We start from the raw sequence: 21960 nt of genomic DNA, 5'->3' as shown, positions 1-21960 counted from the left end.
AGTCGAGACATATTTAAACAATGGCAGTTTAAAAATATTTTTTTTATTGATTGACAAAATAACATCATTAGCTTCTGCATGATGATATAATCCAACTTTGACATTGTAAAATGACAACAATTTGTATGGCGGGGTGGGATGTTGAAGGGGTCCCATTCAGGAAGCAGGAAAGTTCACTTTGTTGGTCATGCTGCAGCCCTTTACTGTAGCATAGTACATTTACAAACAGTCACACAGGCCATAGGAGCCCAAGGAAAATCCGCCATTGTTCCACAGAGCAATTTCATCACCAAATTATATATGAATAACGAAATTAAATAACCTGAACAAAAGGAACTAATAAACAATCTTTGTGTGTGGATACAGGTCAAAATGTGCCCCTTGGAGTAATGTAACAGTGGGTGACACCCGTGCAACTGATTAGGTGCGGTGGTACGTTGGTGATAAATGTGCCAAGAGTATAGGGGGGCCCCCACCGGGATAGGAGGGCGGGCGCGTGGGGAGTGGGCGGGTGACGAGATGGAAAAGAAAAAGAGAAGGAAGTAGAGGGTCTGCCCGTCCGACAGCCAAGAACGTGTGTGCATGTATGTGGGTCAATGAGGGTCTCGGGAGCCTAAAGAAACCAAGGATCCATTTCTGATAGTCGGGTCTAAGAAGGAGGGCGTGTTGTGGACAATTTGGCCTCTATCAATGGCAGATATTCTTGCCATTGAGTAGGGTTCAGTCGCGAGGCGCTGACGCTCGCTCTGCAGCCGCCAGCTGGTGTGTGTGTTCCGACACCAGTGCCCGGCAGAGGCCGAGCATCCAGGAGTATATGTTGTGGCCCAGTGGTGCTTTCCATGCCATGGCTATTCTACGTTTGGCGAGGTCCAAGGCTAGGTCTAAATAATGTATTCAGGCCTTTACAAGAAGCGATGCATTTTGTGATGCCCAGTAGGAAATGGATGGGCTCCACCTCCACCCGGGTTCCCGCTGCCTCCGCGAGTGTAGCAGCTACCTCAGTCCAGAATGCCCGGATGTCAGTACAGGTCCACATCATGTGTGTGAATGTGGCTCCCAGGTCCCGGCACCTAGGGCATATTTCGACAGTAGTGGGGTACACACGTGCCAGCCTATGGGGTGTGAGATAAATATGATGTAAATAATTCAATTGGGTGTATTTCAGTCTTGCGTTGGTCGAGATAGTTTTGGAGTGGTTGAGACATTGCGTCCATTGCTTATCAGAGAGAGTGGTGGACAGCTCGGCCTCCTAGTACTCATGGAGTGTTGTCAGTGCGGGGGGATCGTCCAGTCTAAGAGAGGTGTAAATGTCCACCCCATTTGTGTGTCAGCAGCGTTTGCAAATGGTGGGATGTAGAAGGTTCGGTGCGGTAGTTGTCCCCCGTATGTAGAGAGAAGCGTGAGACCAGAGCGTGTAGCAGGAAGGAGCCCCGCGATATCCCGTATGTGTCGACTAGCTCCTCAAATGTTTGTAGCTGTGAGTCTACATACATGTCTCCCAATGTATCTAACCCCTTCTCCCTTCAGGACCCCAGTTCCAGGCATCCATGAAAGGTGAACGTACCCGGGAGCACCTCCAGGGGCAGGCTAGGGGCGTACGCTGCAGTCCGGCCCCTGGGCAGAGCGTATCTGGACCAATTCCGCCTGGCCACTGCCATTAGGATGTCGCCGTGGTGTTTCTGGGTCAAAGTGGTTGTGCCTGAAATCCATTCCAGTAGCACCAGGGAGCCCCAGGATAAGGCCACTGTGGCCAACTCTGTAAGGTTACTCGTAGTGAGCCATCTCATTGGCCAATACAGCTGTGCTGCGGCATAGTATCTCTCAATGTTTGGGGCGCCTAAGCCGCCATCCTATAGCAGCAGGTATAATTTGTTGAGAACCACCCTGGCCCTAGAGTTACCTCATATCAGGAAGACTAAAAAGGATTCCAGCCCCTTAAAATGTTTCCAGGGCAGGCTGTGGGGAAGTGTGTAAAAGAAATACAAAAAGCGCGGGAGAACCAGCATCTTGGAAAAAGCCACCCTTCCCATGGGGACAAGGGGAGGCCTAACCAGAACAGGAGTGCTGAGCGGTCCCTAGTGATGGCCTGACATAGGTTGCCATCAATAGTATCTGCCCCCAATGGTAGACCTGGACTCCCAAGTATTTAAAAGTGTCAAACGCCCATGTCAACAGTATGCTCGGTGCTGCATGTCTCTGGGAGAGCGACACAGGCGCCATTGGAAACACCAGTGATTTAGACCAGTTAACTCGGAGTCCGGAGGCCTGTGTATGCTCATTTAAGAGGTCCATTCTCAATTGTAGTACCTCAGTCTGGCTGTGCGGATAGATTAACGTGTCAGCCGCATACTGTGACACTATGTGCCATCGCCGATCAACATGCAGGCCCCAGTCAATTACCCAATGCCGCAGTCTACATGCCAATGGCTCCATGGCCAGGGCAAAGAGAATCGGTAACAGGGGGCAGCCTTGGCGAGTACACAGCGCTATTGGAAAAGACAGAGAGAAAGTGTGATCCATCCTTACCCTAGCTTGTGGGTTGTAGTACAGAAATCGTATCCACCGTATGAAGTTGGGACGGATACCAAACCCTCTCAACACTGCTATCAGATAATCCCAGCTCAAAGTGTCAAATGTCTTCTCGATGTCTTAGGAAGGTATCTCCGCCTCACCCTTTGCCAATTCAAACAGCGCAAACATGCAACGCAGGTTCAGGCCAGTGTTTCGGCCTGGTTTGAAGCCATTCTGGTCTTCCTGAACCAATAGCGGGACTGCTGTGATTAACCTGTTCACCAGTAATTTCCCAAGGATCTTGTAGTCGACGTTCAACACAACAATGGGCGATATGAGGCCATTTGGAGCAGGTCACGGCCTGGTTTCAGCAAGATAACTAATGTCGCCTTCCTCAGAGTGGGCGGCAATGCATCTTTCTCAAAGGCTTCGACATACATACTGGCTAATCAAGGTGTTAGTTGTGCAGAGTAGGTAGAGTAAAACTCAGCCGTATGTCCCCAGTGTCTTAGCAGTCGCCAGCTGCCCAATTGCCTCCGTTATCTCAGCTACCGCGATAGGGTGGTGGTGCGATCTGGGGAAGTTGAAATTGTATGAGGAAGTCCTGAATGGAAGTAGGGGCATGCATGGCTGAGGCTGTGTACAGCACGGTGTAATATTCATAAAAGGGCTGATTAATGGCTTCCTGCATCTTTCCAAGAGTGCCGGCAGAGGTGTATATGGCAGTGAACAGAGTTTAGGAGGTATCAGACCTTAGTAGCTACGCAATCTGCTTGCCTGCCTTGTCTCCCTCCTTGTGTCTGCGTGCTAAATACGTCTTATAGTCCAGCATGCAGAGATCTTCCATTGCGCTCTTGTACGCAAGGCGGGCCTGAGCTAAAGAGGGACCATCCCGAGAATCAGTAGGGATGTGTTGCTCGCACCTCAGTAGTTCTGACTCATGAGTGTGAAGCCTTGTGGTCAGTAACTTTCGGGCGCCGTACGTGGTTTTGATGGTGTGGCCACGAAGGACAGCCTTGAAAGCGTCCCATTCCACCCCTGCTGACAAGGCAGTGCCAGCATTTCTTGAGAAATACGAATTATTAGAGAAGTTGGCGGTTAAATAATAGTACCCTCCGAAACGTGTCGATGCTTTGATGAACAAGCCCACTCTAGATCTTTGGGGACAATCTTATACTAAATTAATGACAAGAGAACAAGCTATCTCTATGTATAACAAGTGATTCGTGTCAGATTGGTGTGGTTCTTGTTTAACTAGACATAACTTTCTTGCTTGCTCTCCCATATTGTATTGTTAGTTTTCTGTATAACAACTTTTTAATGTCATTATGTGTTTTTCTCTCTGCAAATTTGAACTGTGTACTGATCTTTGAATGATTTTTTAAATAGCCTTTTTTATTGTAGAATTAATTCTGTGTTTTAAATATATGTGTTATAACGTGTTTTTTAATGGATGTAGAATAAAATATACAATGTTCAATTGACCCATATTGAGGTTTGAGATTTGTGTGGTTAACTTTATCTATGTTTTGGTGATGAATATTTTTATTTGAGTATGAAAGTGATGCGATTGTAGCCACCCAAAGGGGACTTTTTTTGTGACTTTGGACCCCCTTGACAAGCTAATGAAACACATTTTGCCAGGAAAACATTAATCATTGCCTCTACATTTGTGTGGCTCAAATGTGTTGCTAGGAGGCCGAGCCTGTTAATAGCCAATTTAATCCTTGTAGAATCTTTCTTTAAAAGGGTTACCAAGAAAGTTGGGTATCCAAGAGGGTCCCTAAATGCTGTCGCCGATACCAATACAGTCATAGATGTAATGTTTGTAGTTGTCACTGTTAAGGAAGAAGTTGTTACTGTCACCCTTGACAATTTATGTGAGGGTTTTGTCAACGTGAATTTCATCGATGGAGGCTCCACAGACACTTTTTTGGTCTCAAAGAACCAGAATCATGAAGAGAAGGAGTTAAAGGCTCTGATAAGACCTTAGCTTTCATTACAGATTCAGAGTGAAGGATCCCTCACAGCCAGGGGTGTCTTGCCAGACTGTTTTTTTATCTTTAACTTTTCTACTTTGATGGCTCTTCAGAAGACCCTTTTTATTCCTCCTGTCTCACTCTTGAGAGTCTTGTTGAAAGGTGATGCCATTTCCTCTTCCTCCTCACCAGAAACTAGAGTTTCACTGGATTTTTTTGCAACCAAACAAGTAGCCTAGCCTCCCTGTGTGTAAGGGTTTTTGTAGTAAAAGTATGGAAGTATTTATGTATAGTTAGAAATCTGTGGTATGGTGGCCCTTGTGGGGATGGTAGAGGCAAGAGCTGTTCTCTGATTGGCTGGAGTTTGATTCTTTTCTAAAAATGATGTGAATTGGTTACTAATGTCACTTGTTTAAGTTCTTCTTTTCAATGCAATGCTTTTACACTACTTATTTTTAATTACTGTGGAACTCTCACCTCAATGATGGGGAAGATTGAACCAGGAGAATCTAGAAAAGATTAGTTAGTGGAGAACTATCCAAGAACAGGATTTTGCCATAGAGAGGCATTCACATGAGCATGCACATGAGAAGGCCATTTCAGAACATTCTGGCTTTGCCAATGTTTGAAAAGCAATTAAAAAAGTATTAAAAAAGCCAAATACACAAGCAATGCTGGCCCACAATAATGGGTGGCAGCAGATGGCGACAGGACCCACATCCTGCCTGGGATGGTGTTAGAAGTCTTAGGGAGGACAGAACAGGAGACACAATTACATTGATGGGCACACTGGACACAAACATGGAGAAAATGCACTGGGGAATATTTAAAACCTCATGAAACATTCCACAAAATGCCATGCTTATGTTATGTTATGCCATGGTGTTACTGATGCGGCTGCCCAATATTATAAGGGAACTAGGTTTACTAAACACGTCAGTGAGAATGGTGTTTCCCTTGTGTATATTTTGCTGCGAATTTGTAATTAAGGGATAAACAAATTAAGCCCACCGGACCAAAGCCACAGTGTAAATGAAGTCAATTGTTTAATATAAATGGAGGGCATAATAAATAAACACATCAGCATTGAAACAAATAATAACTTTTTAATTACTCAGTCATACAGTCTCATGTTTGAAATAAAGAACCATGCATTGCTTCACCTCAGTGCCTGTTTACTGAAGATGGGCTGTTCCTGCTCTTCATGCTGCTCTCTCACTTTAGAGTCCCTCAGTTCACTTTCATGCAGGGGGAGCTCAAGTAGTGGGGCGCGTGAGAACCGATCTGTGGAGCATGAACCAGAGGCAGAGGAGGACTCCATCCTGCAGGAGAAGAACATAAAGAAAGAAAGCAGAGCAGTGAGAGGGGAACACAGCTTCAGCTCAGCTCCATTACCCTCCATCGTCTCACACACCAGAGGCTCAGCCACCTCTTGAGAGGTTTGTCACACTCTAAACACCCAATGACCACAGAACACATAGGAGGAGATACACAGTGTGTTTGCATCAGTAGCATCATCACTGCAATATACAAACATGAAACAGTTCAGAGAAGGTGAGGTGAGGGAGTAAATACAGAATGCAAATCAGATTTAAACACTGAAACATTGTGCGCTCCGTTAAAAAAATAGTTGTTTTGTTGAAATAATAACAGCACTTTTTGTTAAAACAGCAAGATGGTCAAATACCCCAAAAATGCCATTATCATCTCCTGGGTTAACATACCACACCCAAACACTTATTTGGCAGTGAGAGCAGCGTAAAGAGGTCCATGACGTAATGATAGGCTCACTTCCTAGTGACTGCATTATATCACCAGGATGTGTGCCCTATCCATAGGCTCAGGTGCCAGTGCAGGCATGACCTGAAGTGGTTACATACCCCCTCCATAGGCTTGTGTGCCAATGCCTGCCTTATGTTAAGGAAAAGACACACAATTGATGGACGGAATGCTGAACAAATTAAAGCATTCACCCCCAGTCAAGAGATCTGGGTTAAATATATCATTCTTTTGCTCACCATGCCACCCCACTTTAGACCTGGCCATATGCAAATTAGCCCTGAACCTGTGCCTCATGGGAACAGTCCAGCCCGAACTGCCAAGCCAGGTCCTCCCTAGACCGGAAACAAGCATCATAGGACCGGTTTGGGCTTTCAGCCCTCATCAGCCAGGATAGCTTCATTCCAGTGGCACAGTGAGCTCAGGACCTACAACTGGGCATACCCGGAAGACTTAGGGCGAGAAAGCAAAAGACACAGAATTGATGGACGGAATGCTAAACAAATCAGATCATTCACCCCAGTCAAGAGATCCGGGTTAAATCCATCATTCTTTTGCTCACCATGCCACCCCAGTTTAGACCTGGCCATATGCAAATAAACCCTGAACCTGTGCCTCATGGGAACAGTCCAGCCCGAACTGCCAAGCCAGGTCCTCCCCGGACCGGAAACAAGCATCCTTGGACCGGTTTCGGGCTTTCAGCCTTCATCAGCCAGGGTAGCTTGATTCCAGTGGCACAGTGAGTCCGGTGACATACCCTGAAACCGGTCCCAGGGTACATTTTTCCGGTCCAGGGAGGCACAGGTTCAAGACTGATTTGCTTATGGCTGGGTCCAAACTGGGGTGGCGTCGTGGGCAAAAGAACGATGGATTTAACCCACATATCTTTACTGAGGGAGAATGTTTGAATCATTCAGCATACCGTCCATCATTTGTTGCAGTTGCACATTATGTTAAGGGCTCAAGTACCAATGACTGCATTATTTCAAGGGTTACGTACCGTACCACTGGCTTGTGTGCCAGTGTTGGCATTATCTTAAAAGGTTGCATACCCTGTCCATAGGCTCCAGTGAAATTACTGCATTATATCTAGGGGTAGCATACCCTCTCCGTAGGCTCACGTGCCAAGGACTGCATTATCTTGTGTGCCAGTGACAGTATTATATCAACAGGTTATATACCCTCTCCATAATCTCAAGTAGCAATGACTTCATTATGTCTAGGGGTTGCATAACCTGTCCATAGGCTCAGGTGCCAATTACAGCATGATCTGAAGGGGTCACATACCCCTCCCATAGGCTTGTGTGCCAGTGACAACATTATCTCAAGGGACTATATGCTCGGTGCCATGGGCATCATTATCACAAAGGATTACCAACCAATCATAGGTGCTCACTTACCAGTGACAGCATGATCTCAAGGGGCACATACCCCTTCCTTAGACTTGTGTGCCAGTGACCACATTATCTCTAGGGACGATGTACCCTAACCATATGCTCGGTCCCATGGGCATTATTATCACAAAGAATTACCAACTAATCCTTGGTGCTCACTTACCAGTGACAGAATTATCTCAAGGGTTTACGCGCCCTATGCCTAGACGCGAGTACCAATGACAGCATTATCTCAAGGGATCAGGTACCTTCTCTAAAGGCTCATGTGCCAATGACTGCATTATCTCAAGGGGTAAAGTACCCTATCCATAGGCTTGTGTACCATCTGCCATCCTAGTCAAAATGATGGACTAATGTCCCATATTTCTGCTCACCTATCCAGCTTAGGTCTTCGAAAAAGTGATCAACCTGCAACTCGCTCAACACCTAGAAGACCACAACCTCATTGACCCCTCCCAATCTGGATTTTGAGTTAACGACAGCACTGAGACGGCCCTGATTGCATCCACAGATGGCATATGTGCCCTCCAGGACCATGAGGAAATGGCAGCCCTCATCCTCTAGGAACTGTCCACCATGTTTGACACCCTCTCCCACCACATCCTGATCAACAGACTGCACCCCATCCGGTTTCAAGGAAACAGACTCAAATGGATAGCCTCATACCTCACCAGGAGAACCCAAAGGCTTTGCCTCCCACCATTCACCTAAGAGCGCAAGAAGATCATCTGTGGTGCACCCCAAGGATCGTCCCTCAGCCTGACCCTTTTCAACACCTACATGACTTCCCAGGCCACAACCGTCAGATCACACAGACTCAACATAATCTCCTAAGTAGACAACATACAGCTGATCCTCTCAGTGTTCGCAGATTCTATAGAAAAAAACTGAAAAAACAAGAAGGCTTGGGAACAACCCCTCACCATAGAGCGATACATGGTGGGCCGTGGAGCTTGGCACACCGCCCCCCCCCGCCCCAACAGACCACAGCCACAACCTCTCCATCATCCTGGCAAGCAAGCTATCCATGAAGAAGAAAGTCAACACAGTCTTATCTGCCTGCTTCCACACCCTACGCATGCATCACAAGATCTTTGGGAGGCTCTCGGCAAACACGAGAAGGGCTGTCACACGGCCCTCATCACCAGTAGACTGGACTAGGAACACACGCTCTCTGTAGGAATCATTTCACGCACCAATTCAGAAGAGGATTAAAGACCTGGATGGTTGAATAATGAAACCTCCAAACAGCATCAGCAAACAGCTCTAATGCCTTTAGACCCTCATGGGTGATTTGCAGCGCTCAATAAATGTTTGATTGATTGATTAATTGATTGAATGAATGCATTACCTCAAGGGGGAAAGTACCCTCTACATAGGTTCATCCACCCATAACAGCGTTCTCTCAAGGCGTTGATCCAGAGACTCATGTGCCAGTGACATCAATGAAAGTATTATCTCGAAGAAAAAAATCCCTTTCTGGCTTAATGGCGGCTGCGTGAGTTGCGCGGAGTTTGCTCTCTGACCGGCTTGTTCATTGAATGTTGTTATGGAGCCTTACCTGATCGTTTTTTGCGTGATGGAAGCTGGGCTGCAGCTGTGCTGATTTCCTGTGCCGAGACCTTGAGCCTTTGTTTGAATGATCCTCTCTCTTGGTCTGTGCCGGCTCCGCTGACAGAACTCTGCCTTCGTGCTTTGAGTAGCAGAGCGGGTCGGGCGTCGGATCAGTGGCGGTGCTGATCGCTGCACAGCCGCTGGGGAAACACGCTTACAGGAACGAGATGGCGCCTCCCCGGGTTGCTTCCAAGCACGGGGCTGCAAGTCTCAAGGACATTGTTGTTTCAAAAAAACAGGAGCTGGTAAAGAGTTTAGATACAGTCTCAGCTCCCAGGCAGCGGGACAGAGAAACTGCAGAGAGTGGTGGAAATCCCGGCATGGAGGAAGTCTCACTGGATGAGGGAACTAAAAAAAAGACCTTGACGGTTCCAGGTATGTTTACTGGCAAGCCGGTAAGTGGGCAACCGAGCTGCCAGTCTAAGCTTAATCCCGAGCGAACGCCTATTCAGCTAAGGAGTAAAAGAGCTGTCTCTACTGCCTCTACCGTTTCCACCGCAGCTATATTAGATACTGTTACTACTATGGCAACTGTTGCTATCCCTGGCATTACAGCCATTCCTGGCAATACTACTCTGGCTGTGGGTAATCTGGGCAATGTTGTATCCAGGACTAACAATGTGTCAGCAGGGTTAGATCCTGGGTGTACCCAGGTCACTATGATGTCGCCTGTACTAATATTACCAGAGCCAGCTACTGAGATACAACCAGAGCCATCCACTGTGATACAGCCAGAGAGGCAGCCAGAGGAGAGCTTAAGTCTGGATCCTGATTGCTATACCATACCCGAGGGGCTGCAAGAAGCAGTGGATAAAATACCCGGCACTCCTGACCGGAAGAACTTTTTCTCGATGGCTGAGGAATCGGATTCCATGGTGGGCAGTGATCTGGAGAATTCAGAGGCAGATGGGTCGGCAGACAACAGCGACACAGATAGCGCTCCCACAACTGTGGATACGCTTAGGCAAGCCTCCAGTTGTATTAAGGGGAAAAAGCATCCTAGCTCCCGGCATCAGAGTAACCACTCCGATTCTAACACCCATCTCCAGTGGGACTACTTGAATACAAATCCAAGAGGCGATGGGGGTGAGGGAGGATGGGATTCCAGGAGAACCTCCATGCTTCAGGGTCCAAGAACGAGCCACCTCCCTCAATGTCTCTAATTTATGCAACTCTTAAGGCTATGCAGATGGAGGCCCGCCAGGAGCATAAAAGAGCACAAGAAAAAATCCAGGGCGCTATCAGGAAGACTACAAACGCCTCTACTCAAGTTACGGCTCGAACAACGGCGCTGGAGGAGCATGTATTAGGTCTGGAGACTGGGGTGGAGAGCACTGAACAAAAGACATCTGCCAATGATGCCAGAATGATGGACGTTCTATGGAAACCTGAGGAGTCGGAGAATCAACAGCGTCAAAACAATCTGCGCTTGCTGGGTATAGAAGAGAAAGTTGAAGAAGGGGCCATACATGGTTTTGTGATTAGGCTCTTTAAGACCGCTTTCCCAGAACTTTCACACTGGAATTGGGAAACCGTGATCCAGCGTGTCCACCGATTCAAGATTACGTCTCTCGAATCGTAAAGCCCATCAGGAGTTCATATGTACAGTGCCCTTCGTTTTCGTGTTACACAATGAGGGGGAAAAAGGACTTATGACAGACTTCGTCTTATGCCAGAAAAAAACCCTTCATTTTCTTTATAAGGGTAAAAGGGAACGGGACTGGTAGGAAGCACTCGGGAACACCGAGAAACCAGCGTTCGGCAGCAAAAGCCCTTCGCGGAATGACCCGAAACGTCACTTCCGCCTACAACGATGTGAAGTGGCATCTAGGTGAGGACACGCGAAAATGAAGCTAAACGCTTCGTAAACTCAATGCGTCCTCTCTGCACAACCTCCACAAAGGGCACGGAACACAAAACAAATAACAGCGAACGGGAGCCCCCGAACGCTTAAAACCTATACCAAACGCTGGGAAAAATACGGGGGGGGGGGAATGGGGAAAGTGATCAGCGGGACGTGCCACTATCTAACTAAAGAAGGGAAAGGAGAACCAACCGGGGGAAGCAAGGCAGGGACAAAATACTCATCTCACGAGCCTGTGAGGAAGGAGGGGAAAAGAATCCAGGACAGCAGGTAACTTCCAGCAAACAGCAACCAGGAGACCAGGATACCAGAATCCATACAATGGCAATATCAAGCAACGAGATAAAGGTAGGACCAACATTTATCCCACTGCCAGCAGGTCATGTGATGTCAGTGCATGGTCACTGAGAGAGGACTAGCCCCAGATCCTAACACCTTTAATGGCAAAGATCAACTCCAGGCCGGACCAAAAACCACGAGCAATCCTGATATTTTTGGGGAATTTCATATTGCGGCAAGCAATATTTGAGAAAGCCCAGCCAGACGCTAAGAGAGTAGCTGAAGGACAGACTTTTTTCGTGGGATCTGACTTCTGCCATACAACTGTTGAGAGACATGGCGTTTGAGGCAGATGATCTCTCTTTTTCAGAAATTAGGTTGTGAATTCTATTTGATGAACCCTGCTCGGCTAAAACTTAGTTGAGGAAAGAGAGAAGACCCCACTTGTTCCAGGGAACAGGGTACAGTAGACAACAAAGTCAAAGGGGAATCCCTGGAAATACTACTTTTTTACTCACTCTCTCATATATTATATATCACATACATCCAAAGAAGCCTAATTATAAATGCAAATATTAAATTCCCACACTAAAATGTAACGTTTACAATCTTCTTTATAAATCATAAAACATGGAAGAAAAACGTTATCTTCCCAATGCAAATTAAAATTCAGAAAAGCTTCCTGAAAACATACATAATTAAAACATTATCAAGATAACAGTACATGACATTATAAACAAATATTCACAATATTTCATCGGGTATATACAGATTAAATTAAAAACCAGGAAAAACTAATGTACTGTGATTTCTCTGGAGAGAAAACGAGGCAGAATCACGGACCCACGATCTATCAGAACATATCCAGTTCAAGGAGAGTGGGGACCATAACAGTGGAGAGAGTATCAAAACCACTTTATTCCTCGTTGAGAAGCGTGACCTATCTAAAAAAGTAAACCCCAGGACCCGACATACAGAAGCCTGGAATATACAAGAAAATAGAAAAGACATAGAACTAACGATCCACTCATATAGGTCTATGGTCTATTTTAACCCGAATAACATAAGAAGGAGAACAACTCCAGGGAAAAGTACTACTCGGGCTTTCTACAACAAAGATTGACTTTGAACCTGAAGCACATCAGCGAAAAGCTTAGAAGACTAACCCCAAAGAGGTCTCCCCTCCCCCGCATTTCTCTAAAAAGAAGGAGAGGAGCAATTAGAGAAGGATATCCTAAATGTTGGAAACGGTGGCCCCAAGATTTGTCCTGTCCTGAAGAAGGTGTTACGATATCCATGTTTTTGACACCGAAACGCGTCGACGCACTGTTTTGAAAATAGAATCCAAGTAGAGCCCAGGGAACAACAGATATCCATAAATTATTGGTCCTGTAACCCCTACAACTGAATATAGAAAGGTTTTTTTGGATCAAGTAAATGCGTAGCAAGAATATCTGGAGCTACTGATAGAAAGAGGTTTTGTTTAACTAATGTACCGTGATTTTGTGATGATTAGGGTTTCTCTAAGTTTTAAATTGTGATTAATTGATGTACTGTTATTTTGTAACGAATAGGTTTTTTCCTGGTTTTTAATGTAATCTGTATATACCCGATGAGATATTGTGAATATTTGTTTATAATGTCATGTACTGTTATCTTGATAATGTTTTAATTATGTATGTTTTCAGGAAGCTTTTCAGGATTTTAATTTGCATAGGGAAGATAACGTTTTTCTTCCATATTTTATGATCAAATAAAGAAGATCGTAAACGTTACATTTTAGTGTGGAAATTTAATATTTGCATTTATAATTAGGCTTCTTTGGATGTATGTGATATATAATATTAAGAGAGTGAGTAAAAAAGTTGTATTTCCAGGGATTCCCCTTTGACTTTGTCGGCTAAAACTTATACATCAGGGGCGGGTCAGGGTATTTACCTCTGAGATTCAGGCGGGGAATTATCTAAAGGAGATATATGGTGATTAGATGAATTTGTACGGTGTTTGAAAAAACATAGGCCAGGGTCCGGAGGTCGGGCCCCTTCTTTTCCATTTTGGGGGTCATCCCTCCTTTGATATTTGGTGCATCAGCTGGAGGCTTCGACAGTGGGTAAGGGGGGGTGACAGGGCTTGGCTCAATAGGTGTTTATGTCAGCCGGGTCAGGGAGCAATTGGGACGAACTAACGTGGGAGGCATCACAAGGGTCTGGAGACTTTTTTTGCCTTAGTGATGGGTGTGGGCGGGTGGGGTAGGGTGGATCCACTCGAAGGGAAAGGCAAGCAGAAGCTAAAAGGGAAGTTTTGAAATGTGTTTTTCCTCTTTTTTTTCTCCTCCCTAAGTTATGGCTATACTGCTTGGTGTATGTTTTATATAATGTATGGGGTGTGTTAGGATAGCTACTATTCAGTCAGTCAGTCAAAAGCTTTTATTATCGGTAAAAAACCATAAAAAGAGATAAATACATAATTACAAAGAAAAAAAATTGCCACTATTAATATTTGCAGATTAAATGACCCAGCGAAGGGTGAAGGATAAAAGAAGATGTTCGAATCCTGAAGGCAGATATAATTTGCCTCCAGGAGACCCACATCGAAGCCAGTAGAAGCAAGATCGTGCTGGATGGGTTCCAATTGATTTCATGGTCCAAGCAGGAAGTTAAGAACAGGGGGGTGGCTATATTTGCTCGCTGGGGTATGGCAAATTTTTCACGTTCCATTTCAGATAAATATGGCAGATGGGCAATAACTCTGTGTTTAATAGAAAACAACTTGCTTACGCTATGTTCAGTATATGGCCCAGTTTTAGATGATCCAAAGTTGTATGAATGGCTGAGAGTCGAATTGGTGGGGTGGTCGTTTTTGGTTATATTGTGTGGTGGCTTTAATATAAATATGGATTGTGCAATAAAGATCCCTACTCCTGAGGCGAAAAGCCGGGAGCTGCATTTCCTGTTTTAAGCTGTTTTTAACAATTTTTAAAACCCTTTGAGTGTACAGATTTACCTTGTGTGTGAATTTCATTTCCCTGGAGCCTGCTGATTACGAGCAGTGCCCCCTTTCACTCTGTGCAAACGCCCTCTGGCCGCCGCCATTAACGGCGTGCAACGAGGCCACGCCCCCCTCGCTGGCCACGCCCCCCCGCCGAGTACATAAGCGCTGAATACGAGCGCTGCTGTCATAAAGATCCCTACTCCTGAGGCGAAAAGCCGGGAGCTGCATTTCCTGTTTTAAGCTGTTTTTAACAATTTTTAAAACCCTTTGAGTGTACAGATTTACCTTGTGTGTGAATTTCATTTCCCTGGAGCCTGCTGATTACGAGCAGTGCCCCCTTTCACTCTGTGCAAACGCCCTCTGGCCGCTGCCATTGACGGCGTGCAACGAGGCCACGCCCCCTCGCTGGCCACGCCCCCCCGCCGAGTACATAAGCTCTGAATACGAGCGCTGCTGTCATAAAGATCCCTACTCCTGAGGCGAAAAGCCGGGAGCTGCATTTCCTGTTTTAAGCTGTTTTTAATAATTTTTAAAACCCTTTGAGTGTACAGATTTACCTTGTGTGTGAATTTCATTTCCCTGGAGCCTGCTGATTACGAGCAGTGCCCCCTTTCACTCTGTGCAAACGCCCTCTGGCCGCCGCCATTGACGGCGTGCAACGAGGTCACGCCCCCTCGCTGGCCACGCCCCCCGCCGAGTACATAAGCGCTGAATACGAGCGCTGCTGTCATAAAGATCCCTACTCCTGAGGCGAAAAGCCGGGAGCTACATTTCCTGTTTTAAGCTGTTTTTAACAATTTTTAAAACCCTTTGAGTGTACAGATTTACCTTGTGTGTGAATTTCATTTCCCTGGAGCCTGCTGATTACGAGCAGTGCCCCCTTTCACTCTGTGCAAACGCCCTCTGGCCGCCGCCATTGACGGCGTGCAACGAGGCCACGCCCCCTCGCTGGCCACGCCCCCTGCCTCCCCACACCATAAACATGTGCCACTGGAGGAAGCGCAGCGGACGAGCGCAGCGGGAGCGCCGTTTGCGCGCCGAAGGCGCGCCTAAGGCAAGCCCGTCTGCGCCCGTCCGCGACAAGACCGCGACAGGCGCAGGAAACTCTGCCCTTTCTTCCTCCCACATTTCTTACCAGCCCAACGACCTCCTTCAACTACAGGTCACTAAGCATTGTTCATGTATACTTGACCCAGCCGCGCTGGCAGGCCCAGTTAGCTGCAAGTTCTGCCACTGGACCACTGGCCAACACTCAGCCCTTTCACCGGCCAATGTACCACCCCCTCAGGCCTCCCAGCCCTCCTTCAAAGGGGGTCTGATCAACGCACGTTCCATGTGCAAGCACAATCAAGACATACATGACCTCATCTTGGAGTCCGATTTTGACTGCCTTATGATAACGGAAACATGGCTGACGGTAGACAGTAACCCTGACATTGCTGTCGCCCTACCCCAGGGCTACTCGCTCTTCAGGCAAGATAGAGTTAAAGGCCGAGGCGGAGGTGTCGCAATTATACTCAAAGACACCCTCCCTTGTCATACCTTCAGTTTGGATCCCTTAAAAAAGACAGAAGGTCTAGGCTTCTCTATTAAACTGAACGAACACACCTCTTTCTCAGGTGGACTTATCTACCTCCCACCCGGTAATGCCACCGAGTTCCTCGACTCCTTGTGCGATTCTTTAGGACAACTTTCACTTAGATACCCATCCTTCACCCTCCTAGGGGATTTTAATCTACATCTTGAATCAAAATCAGATGTACAAACTATTAACTTCGCACAAACCCTTGACATGTTCAATTTTAAGCAACTCGTCACTTCACCCACTCACTCCCTGGGTCACACCCTTGATGGAGTTTGTACAAACTCTTCCTCACTAATCACACTGCCCCCTTTGCCCCAGATCTGGTCTGACCACTCCCTAATCCCATTCCACATTATGAGCACTAATCCGTCTGTCTGCAATAAAGCCAATTCTTACCCCAACAACCACATCAACTGGAAAAAGGTCCAAGATAACATCATCCTTAAACCCCTAATGCAAACTCAAACCCCCATCCTATCTGGCAACGTCGACACCGACGCCGACCTTTTCCACAACTGGATCACACAGGAAATGACTTCCAGAATCCCCCCCTTACGCTCCCGCACCTCCCGGTGTAAAACCAAAACCAATGCACCTTGGTTCACACCTGAACTAGCCAATGCTCATTTGTTATGCAAAAAGGCAGAACGTAAATGGCGAAAGACATACGAGGTGGTAAATCGTCTTTCCTATATCGCCACAAGGAAAAACTATCTCTCTGAAATCAAAACGGCCAAAAAAAACTACTACGTAAACGCCATCAAAAACTCCTGCCAAAAACAAAAGGCGCTGTTCGCGATAGTAAAATCATTTATGCAGCCCAAGGCACTTTTGCCTGAAATTCCCCCTTCTCAGAAGTTCTGCGACCAAATCTCTGACTACTTTGAGGACAAAATTGCCTCTATTCAAATCAACTTTCCCCCCCCAGCTACTCCTCCTGTGCCCCTTCCACCGGACCCTCAAGGTAGCCCTTTCAGTAGCTTCTCCCCGGTCACCTTAGAACAAACTAGAGAAGCCATTCTGGCTTGCAAATCGGGCTCCCCATCTGATCCTTGTCCCCCCAAAATACTTCACCAACTAATCGACGTGGTTAACCCGACCATTAACAATCTAATTAACTCATTGCTCAGCACTGGCATAGTACCCAGCCATTGGAAAAAGGGAATAGTCAAACCCCTTATGAAAAAGGCAAATAAACCCCCGACAGACCTTACCAACCTTCGCCCGATATCGCTGCTCCCGGCCTTGGGAAAAATAACGGAACAACTAGTTCATAGTGAGCTAAAACGCTACCTGGATGACAACAACTTTCTCCACCCCCAACAATCGGGTTTCCGGCCTAAACATTCGACCGAAACCGCACTAATTGAACTGTCTGACACCATAAAAACCCTACAAGATCAGAGGAAAAACTCCATTCTCATCCTTCTCGACCTAACGGCGGCGTTTGACACCATCTCCCACTCCATCCTTATCAGTAGACTTATGGACATTGGCATCTCCGATTCCGCCCTATCCTGGATAAAGTCCTTCCTCTCTGACCGATCTCAAACTGTCGCTCTGGGCCCCTACCACTCCAAAGATAAGCTGGTCCTCTATGGTGTCCCGCAGGGGTCCATCCTGAGCCCTCTCCTTTTTAACATTTACCTTATCCCCCTTCTGACCCTGATTGAATCATTCGGCATACCTGTCACCTCGTATGCCAATGATACACAACTCATTGTGCCACTAGAGGATAACTCCACTGAAGCAGAACTCAATCTTAAACACTGCTTGACCGAAGTCTTCCGATGGATGGAAAACAATCACTTAAAATGCAACTCGAGTAAAACGGAGATCCCCCCGATTGGAAAAAACACCTCCTTCTGCCCAGCACTCTGGTGGCCAGACAATTCAGTTGCTCCCCCTCAGACAGTGTCATCGGCCAGGAATCTTGGCGTAATCTTTGACTCCGATCTCTCTTTTGATCAGCATGCCAGAACCGTCGCAGGCAAAAGCATCGGAATGATCAAATCCCTCCGAAAGTTCTTCGACTTTCTCCCTATCGACGCCAGAAAAACGGTGACAGTGGCACTCATAATCTCACGCCTGGATTATTGTAATGGCCTGCTCGCAGGGGCTAAAAAGAGCACGATTCTGAAACTACAGAGCGTACTACATACAGCCGCGCGTTTAGTCCTTGGACTGCCCCGCAGATCTTCCATCACTGCAGCGCTTCGATCCCTTCACTGGCTACCCCTTCACAAAAGAATTCTCTTTAAAATTCTGATCATAGCCTTCCGGGCCTACAACAAAACAGGCCCTAAATACCTTACCAGGCGTTTTCCCCACTACACCCCTAGTCGCCACCTTCGCTCTACCCATGACAATCTCATCCTTTCCTCTAAATACAATTTGAAAACTAAAGGTGGGAAAACCCTCCGTTTCCTTGCCACCAAAGCCTGGAATAAACTGCCTAAAACCCTCAGACAACTAACCCAGGAAAAACCTTTTAGAAAGCTTCTTAAAACCTGGATTTTCACTCTTCCTGACGACTACTCCAAAGCAGCTTTCTAATCCTCTTGGACTGGTTTTCACAGGATCTTAAGCGCCAAGATGCTCCCTTCGGAGCGAGCACTGCGCTCTATAAATACCCCACAAATAAAATATCAATATCGAATCATCCGGAATTGACATATCAAGGGCGTAAGCCAAAGGTTTTTAGGTCTCTCTCTCAAGTAAAGGAGCTGCACGGGCTAGTGGATGTTTGGGCATTAATTCAAGGCAAGGATCCTGGGTTTACTTACTATTCTGCCCCACACCAATCACATTCAAGATTGGATTCTTTTTTTATTTCTCAAAGTTTAGTGCAAGGCTGAAAAATCGAAAAATTTATGTCTGACCACAATCCTCTGGTGTTGGAGGTGAACATTAAGTGTCAAAAAAATGCTTCTACCTGGACTTTTAACAGGGCCCTGTTGAGTGACAACTTGTATATGGAGCACATGGCTGTGTGGATTACCAGATTTCTGAAGGAGAATCGGGGAAGCACTAGCATGCAGAATGTTTGGGATACCTTGAACGCAGGTGTTAGGGGGGAGACTACGCAGTTTGGGTGGGGGGTTCAGAAGAAAGAGAGAAGCAAGCTAAAAGATCTGTATGAGGTGCTGACTAAGGCCGAGCTAATTCTGACAAGGCTATATCTGAGGGAGGGGATATTGATTTGGCCCAAACTAAGACTATAATTGCCAGAGCTGCTATAATGGAGATCTCTTCAGCTAAAGCTACAGCAAGATATTTTGCTTGGCGTACCAAACTCTAAAAGAGCAATGAAAAAGTGGGGCATACTCTTGCTGTGCGAATGAGGGAAAAGGAAGTACAAACCCGGATTATGGGAGTTAATGATCCCGAAATCGGGTTTGCGACTGATTCAGATGCAATTCTTGCTGCCTTTGAGAAATGTTATCAGAGGTTATACTTGGAAGATAACAGAGAAGTATCAGGGCTACAGGCTGAAATTACTGGCTATCTCAACAAGGTTAAAATAGAACTTCTGACATCTGCAGTCAGGAAAATGTTGGATGCTCCGTTTATTCTTGGCGGGGTAGTTAATGCAATAGACTCAGTGCCATCTGGCAAAGCGGCCGGGCAGGATTTTCTTCCAGGGGAATTTTTTTTTTTATTCCAACCGCAGGTGGCTCCAACTATGCTGGAGATGTTTGGTCAGATCCAGAGGGGGGAACCTCCCCCTGCCTCTAGGAGGTACGCAAAAATTGCTGTATTTTTAAAGAAAGGGAAATCAGCCACAGAGTTAGGGGCTTACCGGCCAATTACACTGATTAATAACAATGTTAAAATCTATTCGAAGATTTTGGCCAACAGACTGATGTCTGTAACTAAAAAAATTGTGTCTCCTCAGCAGCATGGCTGTGTCCTGGGCCAGGAAACAATAGACCATATACACAGGGCAATAACCTTATTTGACTATAATAAGGTGACAGGAGACCCTATGGCTTTAATTTTATTGGATGCTGAAATGGCATTTGATAGGGTCTCCTGGCCCTTTTTATGGGCATCTATGAAATATTACGGGATTGGGGAGGTTTTATACGAGCTGTTCAAAGCATGTATAAGGATCCAATCGCTAAGATGGTACTGATGAGAACACAGTCGGGAGAGATTAATATAAGGCGAGGCACTAGGCAAGGTGTCCTTGCTCACCCTTGTTATTTGCGATCTATATTGATCCGTTAATAAGATTGATACAGGAGAACCAGTTAAAACTTCCAGTTTCTGCTTGAGGGGGAGATGTTAAAATTTTAGGGTACAGGGATGACCTAGCTATCACCACGTTTGCACCGCAGCAGGCGTGGGAAGAAACAGTTCTGTTAACTTTACAATTTGGCAGGATCTCAGGCTATCATCTGAATGAAAGCAAAACGCAAATAGTCATTAATGATAAGGTAGATCTCGTGGATCAACGTATTGTAGCAAAGGTTTGGTATCTAGGTGTCGAGATAAGCTCTAACCCCCGCAGTTATCGTAGATTTACATCTTGCACCATTACTATGTAGTATGAAATCCAATACTAGGAGGATGAGTAATCTCCACCTGACGCTTATCAGGAAATGTAATATCATTAAAATGATTTTCCTTCCCAAAATATTATATTATTTTAGAGCTATTCCTTTGGAATTTAGCAAGATATGGTTCCAGAAATTTAATCAGGTAGTTTTGTGTTTTTTATCGGTGGGGCAGCGCCCACGACGGGCACTTAGGTTTATGACTTTACCTAGAGATCGGGGAGGATGGTCTATCTCCAACTTAAAATAATACACCAAATACAAAGACAATTTCTTTTGAACACAAAGGTAAGGTCCCCATGAAAATACTTACGTTTTGTGATTAAACAAATGTAAATTAACTAAACTAAGAGACATAATTGTTCCTTAGAAAAAGTGAAGAAAGAAATAATACAAGGTAGCTCCATGAGGCGTCCCCCCAACCACCAAAGAAAATAAGAAGATAGGACTGGTAAGCCTTTCTAAGATCTCATTTTAAAATAACTATGAACAAGGGGCAGCAATAAGTGTGGATAACACATTATAGAAATAACTTAAGTAAAGAACAGGTCTGTGATTAACATGTAGAAATAGGCCACTGGTCTATCTAATACCTGTCAACAGGGGTGGCTTAATATATAAAAAATCTTTTTTTTAAACCAACGAAAATAGAGAATCAGTAAGATCAAACTATGGAAACAACAAATAATTATACTATTTTAACAATGAATATGTATCCTTCCAATAGGATTGAAGTTGGTCCATTTTCTCCCTAAACCGAATGAAGTTTGAATAAAACCAAAACATAAGGTAAAGATCTGGGAGAGGGATCAGTAAAAGTATTACAACATGCATAGGAAATATAGCAGCCTAAAATAAGGTATATTCCTTTTCAGAATAGAAGAATTAAGGGAATAGATGAGCGGATTTAACACATGCTCTCAAAGACTAAAATATTATTACCAGGGAAGACCTTAACCTGGGTAAGTTAAACAAAATCAAAGAACAGGATGGAGTACTAATGAATGACTTACAACCTACTGTTCACCTTCTGGGATAATGTTTATGAAAGAAAAAGCCCTATCTCGTTTAGCAAATAATAAGAAAATACTATATATTAACAATGAACCACTCAGCCTACTATACCTTGGCTTTAAGTACCTCCAAAATGAGGGAATTAAGTAATAATATACTACGAGAAAGAACCGGTGTTGGGATTGTATAAATGTTCGGGGTTACCAAATACTAGGACAGTTGTCAAAATGTCAAAGTAATCTAAGTGCAAATGATGTAAAAAATCTTCGGGCCTAATGATATGTATTGTGACATGTTTTGTAGATAATATTAAACCAGTGAACGAGTCCTTGAAGAAGGTGCAGGATACAAAAGAGGCACCGAAACGCAGCGTCGACAATTTAGTTCC

At 45.5% G+C, this 21960-nt stretch overlaps 1 protein-coding gene across 1 annotated transcript in view; it reads right to left on the bottom strand.

The window, feature by feature from the left end:
- Window positions 1–21960, bottom strand: part of LOC147718170 (C-type lectin domain family 2 member L-like) — a 206187-nt gene that overhangs the window by 109174 nt on the left and 75053 nt on the right. Inside the window, exon 3 of the mRNA XM_086919266.1 lies at window positions 5654–5812. Coding sequence (XP_086775392.1) covers window positions 5654–5812 — 159 coding nt within the window. The remainder of the gene's footprint in view (window positions 1–5653; window positions 5813–21960) is intronic.

This window comes from Lissotriton vulgaris, chromosome 4_2, assembly GCF_964263255.1.
Source record: "Lissotriton vulgaris chromosome 4_2, aLisVul1.2, whole genome shotgun sequence".
In the NCBI taxonomy this organism is placed as follows: domain Eukaryota; kingdom Metazoa; phylum Chordata; class Amphibia; order Caudata; family Salamandridae; genus Lissotriton; species Lissotriton vulgaris.
Note: the sequence above shows the minus strand (reverse complement) of the source record. Positions and strands in the feature narration are given on the sequence as shown.